Source organism: Genypterus blacodes, unplaced genomic scaffold, assembly GCF_046128005.1.
Source record: "Genypterus blacodes isolate CSIRO-AG114 ecotype Tasmania unplaced genomic scaffold, CSIRO-AGI_Gbla_v1 ptg000179l_1, whole genome shotgun sequence".
NCBI classification, from domain to species: Eukaryota; Metazoa; Chordata; class Actinopteri; order Ophidiiformes; family Ophidiidae; genus Genypterus; species Genypterus blacodes.
In genome coordinates, this window is record NW_027466980.1 from 213825 (window position 1) to 232618 (window position 18794).

An 18794-nucleotide genomic window follows, 5' to 3' on the forward strand; every position below is an offset into this window, starting at 1 on the left:
AAACTTCAGCACCGAGAAGAGAGAAGTGAGCAGAGAGAGCAGGCGGTGTGCTTAGTGGTGAAAATGAAGTTTTTCTTGAACCCCGATCTCCATCCAGTCACAACCCATTAAGCTGTGTGACTGATGCTGACGGTCGGGCCCATTCCAGAACTGTCATTAGGCTGGTTTTTATATGGTCTGACCCAGCAAAAGTGGCTGCAGGGGGGTATTTAGCCAGCTGCCTCGCACTCGGCTGAGTCACAACGCTGCTTGTTCTTCACTTCGTCATCCTTTTTCAATCCAGCCGTGCGGGCCACACACATGGAGAGATAAAGAGCAAATGGAAGGTGGAGCATGGGTTGAGGGTTTACACAAAGAGGCGATGCCAAGCGAAAAATAGCCGCCGACGTTATTAACAGACGCCACAGCCTGGAGGCCTGAGCCGCCGAGGAGGAGGACGGAGGGAGAGGGAGGAAGGTAAGGGAGGTGAAAAATGAGAGAGAGAGGGAGGCAAGGAGGGGAGTGGAGCTCTCTGGCTTATGTAGATTGGTGCTGACTTATTAAAATACCTCGGCGGGATAAACAATGCCCGAAGAGGAGCGGCGATATCCAGCGTTCATAGGAAAAACGCGTGGCAGCAACTCAGCAAAGCGGAGCAACTAGACTCCAGCCTCCAATTAATGAAACAGATGAGCTGGTGCTGCTGAAGATGAGACTGGGAGCGCTTGTGTGGATGACATGTTGACAGCACTTGACATTAGACAATTTTCCTCAGTCGCAGATTCCAGAATTTCAATTTCTAAACCAAACACTGGGCGTGTGTGCGCCTGTGTGGTGTGAGAGTGTGTGTGGGTGGTGGTAGCACACCAGCCCAGGTCTCAACATGGGCAGGCTCATCAGTCAGCAAACCATCCGTGACCAACCTGAAATAGACAGAAACCAAATTAAAACTTAATTTCAGCCCCTAAATCACGACACTTTTGTGTGACAGGCCTGGACCTCTCTGAGCATTGTGAGTGTGTGTTGGGACGTGCCAGCACTTCAGTTCTTCCCATGTCTGGCCAAGCTCAACACTGGCACGGCGGCAAAGTGGCCCTAGCGAACACCTGGCAAGGACACGAGAGGAGAGGAGGCCAAGCTGAGGCAGCAGAAAAGCCCAGCGTGTGAAGAAAGACGCGCGGCCGGATCTCTGCCCTACAACTGCAAAGGACCGCCGCTCCAGCTTCCTCACATCCTGCACCATCAGGTTGAACACGGTGGTCTCCTATCGCCAAGGGGATGCAAGTTCGACTCCCAATCAGTTCTGATCACATGATGCATCACGATCTAAGAGAGAGAAAATGAGCTTTTCCTGGGGAGACATTTGGTTACGGCCTCTCATTAATTGGCGACTCATGCTCGTCGTTGTCGTCCTGCTGCTGCTGCTTGTGTTGGTGTTCTTCCTCTATTTGGGTGTGTTTGGGTTGACTGCATTTTCGGTCTAATTATCCTCTGGTCTTTTTTTGGACCGGTCCTGACTGTCCTCGGGTCCCTTTTCAAGTTCGGTTTGTTTATGCAAATTGGTTTGGGGGTGGATTTTCCACTGTTCTGTTCCAGATTTTGGACCACTAAAGACCTCTAGTTTGAATGTCAGATCTCATTTAGAGTGCTAAATCCCCAGCCGTTGCGTAATCGTTGCGCTCACTGAGCAGACCTGGCCCGTGTACCTGTGGGAGACGGGAGATATCTGTCCATCCATGCTTACGTATCGTCCGCCACAGATCCATTCTCCTTCACACTCGCGGGCGGGTTGGTGTCGTCTGGGCCACGTCTTCGGAGGAAACCAGGGCACCAGGCGGAAACCCACACCCAAAGGCCCCGGCTGGCTTCAAACCCAGGACTCTCTTGTTGTAACCACCATGCGTGGAATGGAGACTCCACCCTTCTCATATTAAAGCAGTATTAAGGCTGCAGAAAGAGAGACGGAGGTCAGACTGCCTGAGCTCTGGCACAGATAACGAATCATATCACATTCCTCCTCCATGTTATAGTGTAATTTGGACATTTCTTCTGGTTGCACCATAACTATTTAACTGTTTTCTGGGGAAAGCGGGCACCGATAGATATCATTTGTCAAATCCAGTTTTTCCACCATTCATCACAGGGGTAGAGTAATTGTGGAGGGTACAGCATATGGAACATTCCATCCAGGGGGGAATTACGGGGGCAGCAGGATTCAGCATCTCCCCTGTATTGGACAAGGGGCCGTCGTTCGCACCGTCCGCCATTAAAGCACGCGTTGTGATGAGTGATCCAGTGTGTCTATATTGGGCAGGAACTCGAAACAGTGACATGAAAACGCACTTGGCAGCCGCTTCAGAAATCCCACATCAGGCCGGGAGAAACCATAATCACCACTTTCATTTTTCAGCCTTGTTTATTTCAGAGGCTGGGGTTACAATTAAGACCATTTGCCTTGCAATTACTGTGTTAAAAATAATAAAACAATTTCGCCCTACCTAAAATACCTGCATTTTGTGTAATGACTCAGGGCGTGCAAATTGAAATTGCAATGTTTGGACATTGTCAGGGAAGCTGTGTGAAGCTGCCAGAGTGATAGAACTGTCTGGATTGTTTGTCTGCATCTGGACGGCTCGCACTTTAGGGAGAAAGCAGCCAAACCCCCGGCCAGAATTTCAGCCTGACCTTCACAGAATAATTTTAGCTGTGTGGATGTACAATGTCATGATTTACTGCGAGGATTAGTTTTTCAACAGCCACAATGTAACTGAGGAACGTCTCCAGAGGGCCAGTAAGTAAATTCCCCTGTCAGTTACCCCCCCGCCCGCTCGCCCCCCCGCCCACCCCCGCTCTGAGCTGCACCCCCCCACCCACATGCTCCACACACCACTTACCCTAATTTTCCCAATAAAGTCACACAGCTCAGCCAGCCTCTGCCCTCAGGCCCGCACACATCCACAGCCACTCCTGTCTTCATTCCCACAGAAACTCACACACCTCATACTCGCCTTCATCACGCCTTAGTGTTCTTCACTCTTTACTACTTTAATTCTACGCTTTCACCAGGAAGTCAAACACACACACACACACACACACCAGGGATCCAGCGTTTGACTGAAGTGTCATTTGGAGGAACATATTGTTAAATCAACTTTTCTCTCTCTCTCTCTCTCTCTCTCTCTCTCTCTCTCTCTCTCTCTCTCTCTCTCTCTCTCTCTCTCTCTCTCTCTCTCTCTCTCTCTCTCTCTCTCTCTCTCTCTCATAATTCAACACTTTGCCTTGTACTTTAACTCCAACTAGAAGTCAGATTTTGAATGGAAAGCTTAACGTCCCGGTACACCAAAGTACACATCCAGTCAAACTGTGCTGCAATTGTTGACCTCAACGTTCCTTTTCTAGCCGCCTGTTGCTTTTAAAAGCACCTCCATCCGCCCACTCAGACTTCCTCTGGCCGCGCCGTGTGTGTTCATGTGTGGCATGGATACGTCTGTCTGTGTTTCATGTTTTTGATCCAGTTGTTGTGGAATCTTCCTCAGACTGTGACACATGTGCTCTTAAGATGAGGAATGATGAGCCCATAAAAGTTGTGCGTCACGTCCCACGCAATGCAAGGCGCATAGGCACGAGGTCTGGCTGTGCCGTGCAGGGGAGAGCTCAGAGTGCACGGAAAGCTCATGTCTCACACCAGGCTCTGTGCTGCAGGCCTGCGTACACTAATTAGACCTGATATACAGCCTGATGTGTGCTGATTGAAAGCAGGCTCATCTAACTCAGGACAGGGGTCCTGTTGCACTGCTGTGGACGCCAGAGGGTGTCATTTTGTTTCCAGGCACTGGTCTAAGGTCATTTTAATGTTTCCCAAACAAATGGCTGTGGTAGTGATTTAGAGAGGGTAAACTGATGCGGATCTATGGGTATTATGCATCCAGGTCCAGTTTATGGATGGTGCAAAGGGATGTGGTGGTGTTTCTTTCTAACGGGCCTCAACAGCTCGCAACCAGCTGTCCATGTGGCGACAGCTTCAGCTTCACACAGAAATGACTGGCATGCACCGGGCAGCGCAGGCCGCGGCACCGCGCCAACCATGCCAGGCACTCCCTCGCCGCCTCTCGCAGCACGTTGGATGTGCGCTGCTATGGTGCCTCAGTGGAGGAATGATAACACGGGAACACTGAGCCTTTTCTACTCTTTCTGTCTCCATCCCTGGAGTTTGAGCGGCGCAGTCGGGTTTACCTGACTCTCTCCAGGCAACGCTCCGGGCCGTCCCCTCCGCCTGTCTCTGGTGAAATGGATCACAGAGGAAGGACTGAAAAGGCCAGACAATTATCCCAATAGCTGTTTTCACTGGCGCTGCAATCAAGCACCTGGGGGCCCGACGTGAACGGAGGACTCGGAGGAGCCTGTTCACAATCAGGTCTCCAGCCAAAACTGAAACAAATAGAGAAACAGTTTATGTACTCACAGTTATCACGCTGGTTCCCTGTTTAGGCGCAGATTCCATGGGGACGGCTCTTCTCTGGATGTGCACACAGAGGGAACATCCACTGGCGCTGCAGCAGGAATGCTCTCAGTGACCTCCTGCAGTTTCACTTCAATTATATGGGGAAAAAAATACTGGGACAGCTTCGCGGCGCAGTCCAATAGCGTTTAGAGAACAACCATCTTTGTGATTTTGCAGCTGGTGTGCAATTGCAGAGTAATTATAGATTAAGAAAACACAACTTGTGTCAATGAAATGATGGCAGCCCGTTGACAAATACGCCATTAGCGGCCCAACACCTGGGGGAGGACCAATTGTAGCAGTATGCCAGCTTGAAAAAGAACACAGCGGGTACACCAGGTTCATTTTCACAACATTGGTCTTTGTAATGAACAGAGAGGCTCCACGGGGACACGACGCTTTGTTTGTTTCATCTAGGAGAAATTGTGTTCCAGTGAATTTCCGGTGACCTATAGGTGATTTGACTCACACACTTACACTCAAAATAGTATATTTCCATTTTTTACTGTAAGGACTGTTTGTACGAGCCGCTAAAGTTGCATAATTCCCGCCACGATTGCGCACAATGGAAGTCTAGTCCGCCACCTGTGTCTTTCATAACGGCACTAATCCACACCGACACCTTCCGCAGTGTGAGAGGAGGTTTGCAAGCGTGGACGTAGTGACGGAAAAAAGAGAATTTGACCCGAGCTGCTTTCACACCTCACACACCTTTCCAGTCACATGCTTGCGTGGAGGAGGCGTGGCCTGTCGGATTGTTGAATGCAGAAAGTTACAAATGTTGTGTATTTTTTCGGGGGGGGAGGGGTTTCTGCTCTGTTGCATCGCCGTATTGACGCAATTTCTTCACATTTTTCCAGCAAATGTGAGAAGGTTCTTTCAGTTCCATTGTGGGCTGTGTTACGGGACAGCGGTGTCCATGAAGACCACACTCAAACACTGAGCACTTTTAATAGACATGTCGGAATTTTTAAGTATAGGTATGTCACTTTCCCAATGTGAACTATCTACTGTACACACTCCATACACGGATACATGTGTGACGTGTTCAGCCATGACAGAGCTCCGTACAGTCTTCATACCATCATAACTGCAAATCCCAATTTTAAATTTAGCTTTCACATCTGAGAAGTTGTAGGGAACGATCTGTCAAGCCGGCAAACCGAGAGACACAAGCCCGGTGTTATTAAACTGTATTTGAGAAAGAGCAGGCTGTGCTACTGACAGAGAGAGGATAAATGCAGCACAGATGCATGATGGGTAAGGCTAGTTTGTCCTGTGATTTAGCTACCAGTTGGAACTTCTCACGGCAGCGCCAAGCGTAATGATGAGTTGCAGTTTGCCAACCACATGGTGGATGCTGCCTCATGAGCGCGGCCCCCTCGGCCCCGACGCTGTCTGCATGCAGAGGCACCTTACTGTTTGAGCCGTCCAGACCCGAGCTGTGTGCCAGAACGCTGGCAAAGAAGCATTCAGTCACTCTCCCTGCCTGCACGTGTCCGTCCACGCGTCCACTATGTGCACGTATGCGTGTGACTCGTAGTGGCGTTTGTGGTTTTGTAACTGCGCCTCACAGGTGGCACACGTGCCGCTGCTGCGCCCCTGCACTCCACACTTCATAATCAACTCTGACTGCGTTGTTTTACTTTTAATTCTCCCCTCTCTCGCTCTCTCTCTCTCCCTCTCTCTCCTTCCCGTCTCTCTCCTCCTCCATCCCTTTTCTGTCTCCCGCTTAAAGCTGCTTCTCCTCTCTGTTGACAGCTTTGCTCGGCTGAAAAAAAGAGGCAGAATTACTGAGTAAAAGGGAAAAAGAGAGCAAATAACAGCTCTTAGAATGTTTGGATTGTGAAACCAGAACATTAGTACAAACCATAATGGCTGGCCCAGAGAGCCCAGCGCCTCTCCAGAACTTCACTCTCACAGGCAATGATGTAACGCCAGCCATTTCATATGAAGCATTCGCTTGTTGCACTCCTCAAAGTCTATTTATACCTTCTTCGTCTACTCAAAATAAAGCAGCCTATGTTTGGCTGATGTCCTTTAAATAGCCTGTTTGTTTAAGCCCTGGGAATTAGAATACAACTTTATGTAAGGGATAGGTTACGTTCACTCTGGAAACCTTTAAATTGATGCCCGTAAAAGTAGGAAAAGATGTGAGCTATTATCACAAAAATGATGAAAAGAAGAACCAGACGAACAAAACCCGGTCTGTTAGTGCCGATGTCCTGCACTCAGATCTATAAATGACTAACTTAATGAAGGTAAACTACAACCTGGCAGGTACAACCTGCTGTGCTGTCAAGAATAGATACTTTTATTAGCCGTGTGTGTGTGTGGCACGTGTGTTTGTGGTGCCAACCAGGCCTCAGTGTATACTACGCAGAAGAATAAACAAGTCTGTCTGTGTTCGCAGTCTGTAATTAAAGCCATATAAAAGTGCACACGCATGCAGTAAGAGCACACGTCATGGCCCTCAGCAGGTCTGCCTCCCTCAGCATGAGCCTGACAACAGCTGACCTGAACCACCTATGGCTCACACAAACATATACCAAACAAGAAAACAACAGTAAAAAAGCTGGACCTGCGTGAGCCGTTAGGAGTAAAGGCTGTAACGACGCTGCTGCTGCAGTCTGGTGTCGTCAGAGCAACAGCTTGGGTCGGCCGCTGCGGGTGACTTTGGTTGTATTGGCAAATGTCAAAGTGTAATCAAATCTCCCAACGACTCCACCACCTCAGCCGTAAAAATAACTTTGGAGAAAAAAGAAAAGAAAAAGAAAAATCGACCCAGAGTTTTGCTTTTAAAGTTGCCAAACTCCAGTTTCCCACAATCTACTACCATCTGCTCGTCTGCTGCAACGTCACTCTGCCTTCAGTCTCCTCACACACACTCACACACACACACACACACACTGAAAACCATCACACACACACACACACACACACACACACACACACACACACACACACACACACACACACACAGCGCGTTCAGATCTGGTCTGGCTCACATTAACATCAGATCTCAGTCACAACTACCAGGTGTAAATGCAATCTATGCAGCTGGAACACATTCATTAGATACAATCTGCCCTCAAGTGGAAAAGGTCAGATTCCCTCTCCGTCTCCTCTCTGGAGGTGTAGAGCAGCCACACAGAGGAGTCACTGCCTCTCTACCATCTCATGTCACAGATGTAAATGTGGGAAACACCTGTTAATATAAACGACAAAACCTAAAATAACAAAGCTTGAGCATAATAAGCTCCGGTCCGTTGGTGCTGTTGGAGTAGTTTGGGTTTGATTGCACAGATGAACCAAATAAAGCTTCAATCCAGCCTCACAGGTCAATCACTGCTAACGCCAGATCCCTGTGCACCCTGAGCCAGCTCTACATTCAGGCACACACACACACTGACACACTGACACACACACCCAGTATACATGTGTGTGTGTAATGTAAACTGTTTAATGTGTGGATTGTATGTGCTGTATGTAGAGAATGATCCCATGAGGGAAGAAGAATGTAAATGCTGACACTGTAAAGCCTCAGTGTGTGAGTGTGTGTGTGTGTGTGTGTGTGTGTGTGTGAGCTTGAGAGAGACACTCATTATAGTTTCTGACCAGATTTTGCCCTCTGGTGGTTCAATTTAGACAGCGCTGGTTTTGCATCACATCCCCCCCTCCCCCCTCTCTCTCTCTCCCCCTCCCCCCTCTCTCTCTCCCCCCCTCCCTGTAGGCTGCAGATGATTTAGCCATGATAGGAATCAATATTTAATGTTTACGTGTTGAAATGTTCCCCCACTGTGAAGTTGGAGGACATTTCTTGGGTCAGATTATGAGAGGGGTGACATTTCACACGCTGTCAAGTATTCCACGAACTGTGCAGGTAGAAGGAACCTGCGGCGCTGTCGTGCGTCTGCAGCAGCCAAGCATCAAATGGAGGGCTGTTGAGAGGACTAAGCCCTTCCCAAACCAGTGAACGGGGCGGTTGTGTTGTGTGTGAGTGCAATGTGTGTGTGTGTGTGTGTGTGTGTGTGTGTCTGCATACGGTATATGTATGTCTGTGCGTGTGTGTCAGTCACCAAACATTTCCCCTTGGAGCCAGTGATGTCCCACGCATTTCCCATGCTCACTCGCACCAAGCAGTGAGTTCCACCTCTCTCTCTCTCTCTCTCTCTCTCTCTCTCTCTCTCTCTCTCTCTCCCTCTCTCTCTCCCTCTCTCTCTCCCTCTCTCTCCCTCTCTCTCACCCCGTCATGTCCTCCTCTCCTCTCCTCTCCATTCTGTTCACTCCCGTTGTCACTGCACCCATCATCATCATCATCATCATCATCCCACTTTGTTTTCAGCTCATTTTCAGCCTGACCTGATCTCTGGAGGAGTATAATTACCAAACGGGGACATCATGTTTTAACAGTGATTTTTGAGGTCAATGCCTCGCTCACGTTTTGTCGGCGTTTTGTTTCGTTTCTTTTCCTCCTTCTTCTTTTGGGTTCTCCGCCGTGAAACTCGCCAATGTTCCCGTTCCCTCCCCGTTCCCTGACCCCTGTGCATACATCAGTCCATAGTGAGATTGCTCTGGAGTAATCACTGTAATCTCTCACTGTCGGAGGAGTTGGCAGGGCACTCTCCATGCACTGCTTCTTGGAACATTGTGTCCATGCAGCCCTGGATGTTAAAGAGTGGTGAACGTGATTGCAGAGAATGTGGCATGGTTTCGCTGAATGCCAACCTATTAAATTCACTCATGCCAAAGCTATATTTGTGTTCCAAACGCTGTGCTGCTGAACTGCACTGCACAATATACCTTAGGCTGGAGGAGGCGGCTTCACTTAGCTAAAGAAAAGCTGTGTGTGTGTGTGTGTGTGTGTGTGTGTGTGTGTGTGTGTGTGTGTGTGTGTATATACCCTGGATAAAAATACATCTTGCCCACATAAGCAAAGTTTCATTGGAGTTTTATTTCCCCGTGCTGTGTGTGTGTGTCTGAGTGCGGGCCCGAGCGGCCACATGCAGGTTTCATTAGTGTGACCTGGTTTGGGGAGCAGGTGGTCAGCGGCAGATAGAGGAGAGAGAGAGAGAGAGAGAGAGAGAGAGAGAGAGAGAGAGAGAGAGAGAGAGAGAGATGGGGACCCTGAGTGAGTAAAGGGCTAACAGGAAGCTGGGCTGGTATTCCACTCACCTTGAGCATGTAGAACACTATCCCTGTGGAAGCAGCATGAGGCGTGGGGGGCGTGGGGGGTGTGGGGGGGAAGGGGTCCGACGTTTCTCCCCTGCCTGAGCATAGTTCACATAACTGGGCCAGCGTGGGACCGAGGCTGCCTCAGCGGTGGAGCTCACAGTAACTTCTCCTCTCCGTGCGGCTCGGTGTACAATGCAGCCGGGTCCCGCCTGTGAATAAAGCATGAAGTTTGATTACTAATTCAGCGCCTCAGCCGACTGACAGACAAAACAATAAGGATCCAAACAAACCAACGACGCCATCCCAGCCGATTTCAGTGCGGGTTTAATTAAAGCCGACACAAGCCTGGACCCACACCCATCAGTGCCTTATTCATCCCCGCAGTAACACTCATCACGGCCCTACGTGTCAGTTTGAAGGGACAGCATTCACGGAATGTAACTCATGTTGTACGTGCCTGGAGGTTGCCACAGAAATGAAGCACATAGGTGTAAAGAAATGCCAGTCAGCCTCTCCATGGCTCCCTCAGTCCAGCTCCTGGCAGTGTGCTGGCGAGGCCCCGGGGCCCAGGAATGCAGTGCCCATCTGTCAACACGGAGCTGCCTTCCCTGGCAGATGCCACACAGAGGATTTTGTAACCTGGCCCTGGGTGGATTTCATAACCTGGCCCTGGCATTAGCGCCGGGCTTTAGGTCTGCAGGAGAATTATGTGGTGGGATTAGATGAAGCTGATTGTGTGTGTGTGTGTGTGTGCGCGTGTGTGTGTGTGTGCGCGTGTGTTGATGAAGCTCTCCCTCAGCAGCTCATGTTTGGCTCCAGGTGAGTTTATTTCTGTAAACCTTTATTGAGTTATCATCCGGCTGAGCTCTGACATTAACATACCTGCGCTGTGCTCCAATATTCTCTTTCTCCATCACTCGCACTTATGGCCGTGTCCTGCCCTCTCCTTTTTCACCTCCTCCTCCCTCGTCTCGTATCTCTAGCCGCCGCTCCCGCTCTCCTCCTGAAGGTCTGATATTTATAATGAATGGTGTTCTCTATGTGGGGCCTGAATGTGTGTGAAGGAGCCAAGGGAACACCACCTGAGTGATGATTCTGTCTGCCTGAGCCTCTCTAGCCCTCTGCTCTCACTCACACACACACACACACACACACACACACACACACACACACACACACGCATGGCTGACCTGCTGGGAACACAGGGTCTTGCTGTATCAGGCCTCTGTGGCAGGGGCAATTAGAAAGGTCCAGACGGAGCACAAGCTCTCTTCTCATAGTGTCCCCATTAGAGAGCAAGAGAGAGAGAGGGAGAGAGAGAGAGAGAGAGAGAGAGAGAGAGAGAGAGAACATGCACACTCACACATACACACAGTGGCCGTAGAGTAACCTCAGGTCTGTGCATGCTAAGGTGCTTTGGTGGCTCAGAGCACAGAGATGTAGTTACAGTGCTGTGTGTTATAATTAGACTTAATTATTTATAACCTAATTTTCCTCTGCTGGGCTGCAAACGTGCTCAACTGTCAACATACAGGAGGGTCAAACCATCAAGGTGATCAAAGGCTCCTGACGAAAAAGAGGAAGAAGAGGAAGGCCTCAAAGTTGCGCTCCAACTCTTACAAACAACGACAATCAGATTATTCAGACGAAGATCTCTGAGCCTTGTTAAATGTGTGTTCTGCTCCTTGATATGAGGAATGGTGTCACCTTTGAGCTGTCAGATTGAGCTGCGTCAGCGTCTTGTGTGTATGTGGGCGAGTGAAGGCTGTGTGTGTGTGTGATCAGGCTCAGCTGAGTGACATGAGGGCACATCCATGGCCTTTGTCTCCACATGAATTATCTATGGGGTCAAGTGCTGTAATCAAGCTGCTCCGGCTGCCTTATTACAAAGTGGAGGAATTCCCTTACCTCATTTCTCGGTCAACTCCAATTGCACGGAAAACCGAGCAGTCAGCATGTTAAATGGGCTCGAGCGGGACCGGAGCGACTGAAGGGCCATAAAGCAAGATGACGTCGCTGATAGAGAGCGAGCAGGCTTAAGGAACAGACGGATAAACTCACACACTCGATCCCGGATCACTGCGGGATTCTGGCCTATGACCTCATGATGCAAAACATCATCTAAAGAGCAAAGACACAAAGGTCATCGATGAACTCTGGCTTCACCTCTGTGTGTGTGTGTGTGTGTGTGTGTGTGTGTGTGTGTGTGTGTGTGTGTGTGTGTGTGTGTGTGTGTGTGTGTGTGCCAACAGACATAATGAGGATGTGGTGTTTGTGTGAGAGAGGGTAAAAAAACAAAACAACTCACCATTAGTGAAGATAAGTGAAGCACTGTGTGATGCTGCCCCCTGCTGGCCAGTGTCTGTAATAACAGAAAACACAGTATAGGTCAAATTACATTACATTACATTACGAGCATTTAGCAGACGCTTTTATCCAAAGCGACTTACATTACATTACCACCCAGTAAGTTGCAGAGGGGGGAGCAATTGAGGGTTCGGTGCCTTGCTCAGGGGCACCTCAGCAGGGACTCGAACTGGCAACCAGCTCTACCACTGAGCCACTGCCTTCAAATGATACAGCAGATTACAAAGGAGCAAAGTGTGCAACAACAACTTATAAACACATAAACATTAATAAAGGTGAAAGGTAAGTTTGTGTATTTACTCCAGAATAATTTAGAGTAATACAGTTCTTCTTCTGTGCGTGAATAATCCATTTTGTGTGAGTTTGTACTTCATTTAAATAGGAAATGTTTTGCTTATTGTGCCTCTGCTGCGTTTATCTGAGATCTGTTCCGCTTCCTTTGATTTAAAATACATTTCAGATTTAGTTTGAAGAATTGACTCAAGTGTAAAAAAAAGCATTTAAATGATTCATTCAGTCCAAACATCCCCACGGCTGCAGATAAATAAGGGTTTCACCTTCATCCATTATAGATCCATGAACACACACCACATGTTCATGCATCAGTAATGCAGCACAAATCTCCACAGCACTACTTTGACTCTGACATATGATGACATGTTACTACACACTCTTTTCCCTTCACTTCACTTCCATTTGTAGTGTAAGAAATGTGACATTGGTTGAAAAGGATAGAAGAAGAACATCACAGCTCAGCACAGCCTTGGAATCCATTCATCAGCTCACCAGCCAGAAAACAACAGTATCCTGCCCGTGACCTTAAACATCAGCTGTAGAGCTCCATAGACAAAACTAAAGCAGGCGCGGGGTGCGATCCGTCCTCCTCCTGCCCCTGGGGCCTCACATCACCTTGAACTTGGTACTGGACCGTGTGAAGCCCTGCCAAGCCTATGAACATGAACTGTGTGTGGTTGGTGGCGGCTGGGAGAGGGCAGAGGATGGAAGGTAGATGAAGGGGATGCTGCTGTCCATACCAGAGAGAAGACAAATGACGCGCAGACAGATGGCACTTCACATAACTGCCATATTGGGTTAGTTTCCAGTTACGAAGCCCTGACCGGGGATCAGCCGCTGAAGTTGCATTCAGCTCAGGCAGTAAGGGATACAGAGAGCTGGCGGCTATTCAGGTCGTAAATATCAGCATAATTAAGAAGGTAAACACGGAAAAACTGATGAAGCTTGTGTGATTTGAGCTGATCTGAGTTTGGGTAAGTTCCTCCAGTGGCCACACGGTGGTGGTGTAGCTCAGAAGAGAGGAGAGAGGAGGGGATGTTGGAGCAGGAAGTCAGAGATTTGACTGAAACACCAACAACCACATCAGTCACATCAGTCACGCATGAGGAGCACACACACACACACACACCATGGTCTGACCTTGGACAGGAAGCAAAGTGGACTGTCTCCGCACTGACGCACACATGAGGGAATAGGGAGGCACACTGGGAAATCTAATGAAGTCTTGGAAGGAAAACCGGGAAAACAGGTGATAGGAGTTCCTCACAGTTCCATGAGGTCGTCTGACATCAATGTGACCTGAAGAGAAAGGGGATGTGAACGGGATAGATGGAGTTGGATCAGCGGTTCTGGACCTTTTTGAACCAGGAAACACGCCTGAGCACCTGAACGCCTCACGACTCACAACTCCAGGAAAAATCACAGACAACCCCCACGTGTACGTCTGTGTGTAACGTGTGTGTATGGATGTGAATATAGAGAAATTTAAAGGAAAATAATAATTAGACTTTCTTCATGCATTCCATCTAGTTGATACATTGTATAACATTTAAATTCCCACCGATATCAGTTGTTTTGTTTCTCTGCAGCAGTTTCCAGTTTGAGAACCACTGAATGAGACAAGTGATTCCTATTTCCCCATCATGTGATTCCAGATTGTGTCATTAGTACTCATTAGGCCTCACATTAATATAGATGTTATTATAATTATGACTAGAATTAGGAAAACGTTGAGTTTCTGTTGGAATAGAAAATATCTATAATCCGTTAATTAAGACCAAAGTACAATGACATCATCTGTGTGTGTACAATTATACTGAGCTGTTCAGATACAATCACTTTAACTTTAATTGAATAGGCCAAATGTTTACATGTTATTTTCTTTCATGAATAATTCTCTCACTTACTTTACAAACCTTCATCCCTCAGATCAGGAAAAAAAAATCACATCTGACCTCAAACTTACTTTACTTTATTCTAAACCAGCTAAATAAATATAGCTTTTTGTATTGTATTTCTTTAGATATCACAAGTTATTATACTTTAACTGAATATCACCATGCGACTTTATTTAAGGGAAATATTAAACTGCACATATTCAACTTTACTGCTTTATCTGAGATTTTTACTGAAACATTATGACAAAACTGTACATCACTATTCAGCTGAGCTAAAGCCTTTAAATGCTTCTTATAAATGAGTGTATCCATAGAGTCACAGGACGCACGCAGGACATTTCACACACAGGATCTGGACTTTTACCTTCGTTACTTGAACACACCAGCCTGCTTTATAGGAAAACTGTGAACCCTGGGGTTTTTATTTGTATTGTTACGCTTTTATTAGTTTGATTTAATTGAAGTGACGTAATTTAAACGCTCACTTGTCCTCCACTGCAGCTCGAGTGTGTTACCTCGCTCTTTGTTTGCATTCTTATCCTGCTTCATCATAATGAGTCTAATTAGCAAAGAGTTAATGGAGCCACAATCACTGACAAGCCTGCGGACACTGAACACAACGCGCCTCTAAAGCGGCGCTGAGACACACACACACACACACACACACACGAGACAAAGAGAGTCACACACACACGTACACACAGAGTCACACACACACAGACACACACGGAACACAACGCGACTCTAAAGCGGGGCTGACACACACACACACACACTCAAAATATCCACACGCTGGTGCATCGGAAGTTTTTAAGCGCTTATCTGCGTCTTTATCTGAGCGGAGACGCGCTGCAGACAGGCGGGTCAGAGGGCGCAGCGGGGGCAGGAGGGCTGTGAACACACACACACACACACACACGTTCCATTTACAGTTCACACACCGAGCTGATCACTGAGAGGCGTCACTATTATTATCGTTATTAATTGGTCACGTGATTAATGTCGTAACTCCTGGGCCTCCTTCTCCTCTCTCCTCCTCGTAAAGAGCAGAGATGCAGAGAGAGACAGAGAGGCAGAGAGAGAGAGGGAGACGTTACAGTGAGGCGAAGCTCGAAGCTCTCTGAGGGAATCAATCATGGCGGAAACATCTCAGCGTGTCTTGTGTTTCGTTTACTTTATTCCAGCAGTTATTACAGCGGGAGCGGGGCCAGTGTTGACTCTCGCCGGGCTCGGGGGAGATTTTACGACCATTCATCAGCTCGCCGGGCGCGTAAATAGTCTTTAACACTATAAACACCCTCTGAGGCGCGGAGACAGCGGGACCCATTTACCGCTGCACGCTGGAGATCAGACTAACGATAATACAGTGAGATAATACAGTCTGATAACACTGGGGCCTACACACACACACACACACACACACACACACACACACACACACACACACACACACACACACACACACACACACACACACACACACACACACACACACACACACACACTAATGTGGACATGGAACCTTTCAGACTTTTATGCTTAAATAATCAAAGAATCCTCCCAGACTTCTCACTCGCCCGTACAGAGCGCGTTTGCTGTCGAACCCTTGCTCAAAGGCACTTCGGCAGAGCGGATCCATGTGAGCTCAGGTTGTCAGGTTGAGCTACAGCCCCCCCCTCCCTCCTTCCCCCGAGTGTCACCCACGCCGCATTTAGGGGACCTGGCCTGCAGCGTGGGTGGGTGCAGGTTTGTTGTCGTCTGTTATCACGTCGCGATAAGGCGGACAGCGGCTCCAGGAGCTCTTGGAGGCAGACAGCAGAGTGTCGCTCCTGGTTTCAGGTTCCGTGTTCAGGGACCAAACCTGTCGTCTGCGGCGCTTCCCGGCGGATGGAGCTCTTAACGCGGGCCGGACACACGCTCCCCACAGGCGCACTAACCACAACAACACGGGGGATAAAGGATAAAGAGCCACCGGTTTGTGTGTGTGTGTGTGTGTGTGTGAACAAACATCACAAACGGGTTTCAGTCTGGCGTTAACAGCTAGAACAAGAAAAACACCGGAATCTTATTCATTCATTTATCATTAAGCTACATTTAGTTTTTCTGTGATGGAATAAAGCAAAACTCTCCACCAGCGTCAAGACTGTGACAAGTGACGTAATGAGCTACAATTCTCAAAACAGACACTTTGAAGTCCATTAAGCTTCATCTTCCAATGCAATTACACATTTCCCCAAAACTACAAACGAAACACCAGGCCTGTGCGTTGGTTGAGCAGCTATTCTGTGACGTCATGTGAAGTGGCTCCATGCAGAGGGTCCCACCGGCTCCCCCCTCCCACCGGCCTGCGTCACCGGGAGAGGGAGGCCGGGGGGAGAGAAGGTCTGGAGACAGGGTTGACATTCAAAATGCTCACTTAACTCAAGATCAGACTGCTAACAAACTTCTACTTCAGCTCGGTAAATATTGCCAGCAGCGGGACAGAGTTTGTTGACGTCTCTCCGTTGCCTCCATATGACAGTTTAATAGCTTTTCGTCCTTGGCCATGTTTCCCAGCCCCAGCACGTCCACTCCCTTCTCCGTTAAGGATATATTAAACCTGGAGCAGAGTCATGAGGACATGGTGTCTTCTTTGGACATTTCCTCCAGGATGGACTGCACCGTGCCGACCTCCTCCTGCATGCTGGCCCGTCTGAAGCAGGAGCCTCTGCGGGACATGTCCTCCGCCGCCTCGCTGTTCGCTGAGGACCTCCACGAGTCCAGAGGCAGCAGGAGCAGTGCGCTCAACTTTGCTGCTACCTTTTATGGGAAATCCCTCATAGACATGGACATAGTGAAAGAGGGCAAAGGGACCGAACTGGAGCCGAAACACAGGAAAGGTGAGTCAACATGGGGATGCGGGCCTGATTTAGGCCCGAGTCACATCTGTGAACACAGCAGACAATGTGCTGCTAAAGTGTCTTTACTTTGGATTTAGGATTCAGAAACATTTAAACGGATCAGCAACGTATTATTGATGTTCTAAACGTTATTATTTATGAAATAAAGTGAAAAGTGTGACGACTCACACAATGCATTTTCAATTTTCACTGTTTGTTTATTTATTTATTGTTTTACCCTGAACGCATCATAGGTTTCTGGGACAATTGACCCTCAAATCTAATTTATTTATTTACAAGCACCAGTCTATTATTATAAATATTATCATTATCAGTATCCTTATTATTAAGTGTAAACTGTGAATATTTGCTGGTCCCATTTGCCCACACGCTTCTCTCTCTCTCTCTGTGTGCTCAGATGAATTCAGTCCTCCGGTCGAGGCCGCGGCTGACATGAAGCCGGAGGATCTGGAGCGTCCCAAGCCGCGGAGGCGCAGGAAGCCCCGGGTGCTCTTCTCCCAGGCGCAGGTGTACGAGCTGGAGCGGCGCTTCAAGCAGCAGCGCTACCTGTCCGCTCCGGAGAGAGACCACCTGGCCGGGGTGCTCAAGCTCACCCCGACCCAGGTCAAGATCTGGTTCCAGAACAGAAGGTACAAGTGCAAGCGGCAACGGCAGGACCAGAGCCTGGAGATGGTGTCGCTGCCGCCGCCCCGGAGGGTCTCTGTGCCGGTGCTGGTGCGGGACGGGAAGCCGTGCCTGGCCGACGCGTCCGCCTACAACCCCCCCTACAGCGTGGGACACATCAACCACTTCACCTACAACAACTACCCCGCCTTCACTAACTACCCCACCCCGGGCTGCAACACAAACTACCCCTGCAATTACCCGGCACCCGCCATGCAAACTATGCAGGGATCAGCCAACACCGCTGGGAATTACGTCAATTTCGGCGACTTGAGTAACGTCCAGAACACGTTTTCGTCCAGTACCGGGGTGTCACCGCTACACGGCATCAGGACGTGGTGAGGAGGCCACCGACACCGCGTCCGGAGGCCCGGGGAGCGGAGTGATGAGCGAGCGGCTGCATGCGTGAGGATGGGACGAACGTTTGAGGAGTTAACGTCATTTGTTTTTGTTTTGTTTCAGTTTTGTTGTTTGTTTTTTTTTCAGCACTAATTTTCGCTTAAATACATTTTCATTTATTTGAAGGTAATTAAAGGTTAAAGCACAGAAGCGTCAGTTTAGAGTCTTTCGAAATAAAAAGTGGATTGTTTTCCGTTTTTACAAGATTTTGTTTTATAATTTACACAAAAAATAAATTAAATATAAACGAAAATTTGAAAAATAATTTTCTACAATTGCAGAAACAATAATATTGTTTTTACCACCATATTTAATTATTATCAGAAAGTTGCATCATTATATTTATCTGTTATTCACGCAAAAATCCATTTAAAATACACAAACATTTTAAACAATTTGATGACGTAGAATGTCATACTAATGTTAGGAAAAACTGAACTCATCCTCCTGGTTGAACAGAAAATGAGTCGTTAAAGAGGAGCAACTGCCTTCATATGGTTCATGTCTGGTTGAAACTGTTGAAGTGCCTATTAGCAAACTTCCCTCAGTGGGCATAAACAGGGTTAAAAGGTGGTTCAGAGTTTACACTGTTTTACGGCCCTCTGTCTCCGTACATGT

The 18794-nt window shown here is 48.2% G+C and overlaps 1 protein-coding gene across 1 annotated transcript; it reads left to right on the forward strand.

The window, feature by feature from the left end:
• Positions 1 to 16745: 16745 nt before the first annotated feature.
• On the forward strand, positions 16746 to 18244 carry nkx2.5 (NK2 homeobox 5). The gene is made up of 2 exons (XM_076167849.1): positions 16746 to 17093; positions 17512 to 18244. Exons 1-2 carry the CDS (start codon positions 16760 to 16762, stop codon positions 18117 to 18119), a joined length of 942 nt encoding a protein of 313 aa, XP_076023964.1. The 5' UTR covers positions 16746 to 16759; the 3' UTR covers positions 18120 to 18244.
• The last annotated feature ends 550 nt before the right edge of the window (positions 18245 to 18794 follow it).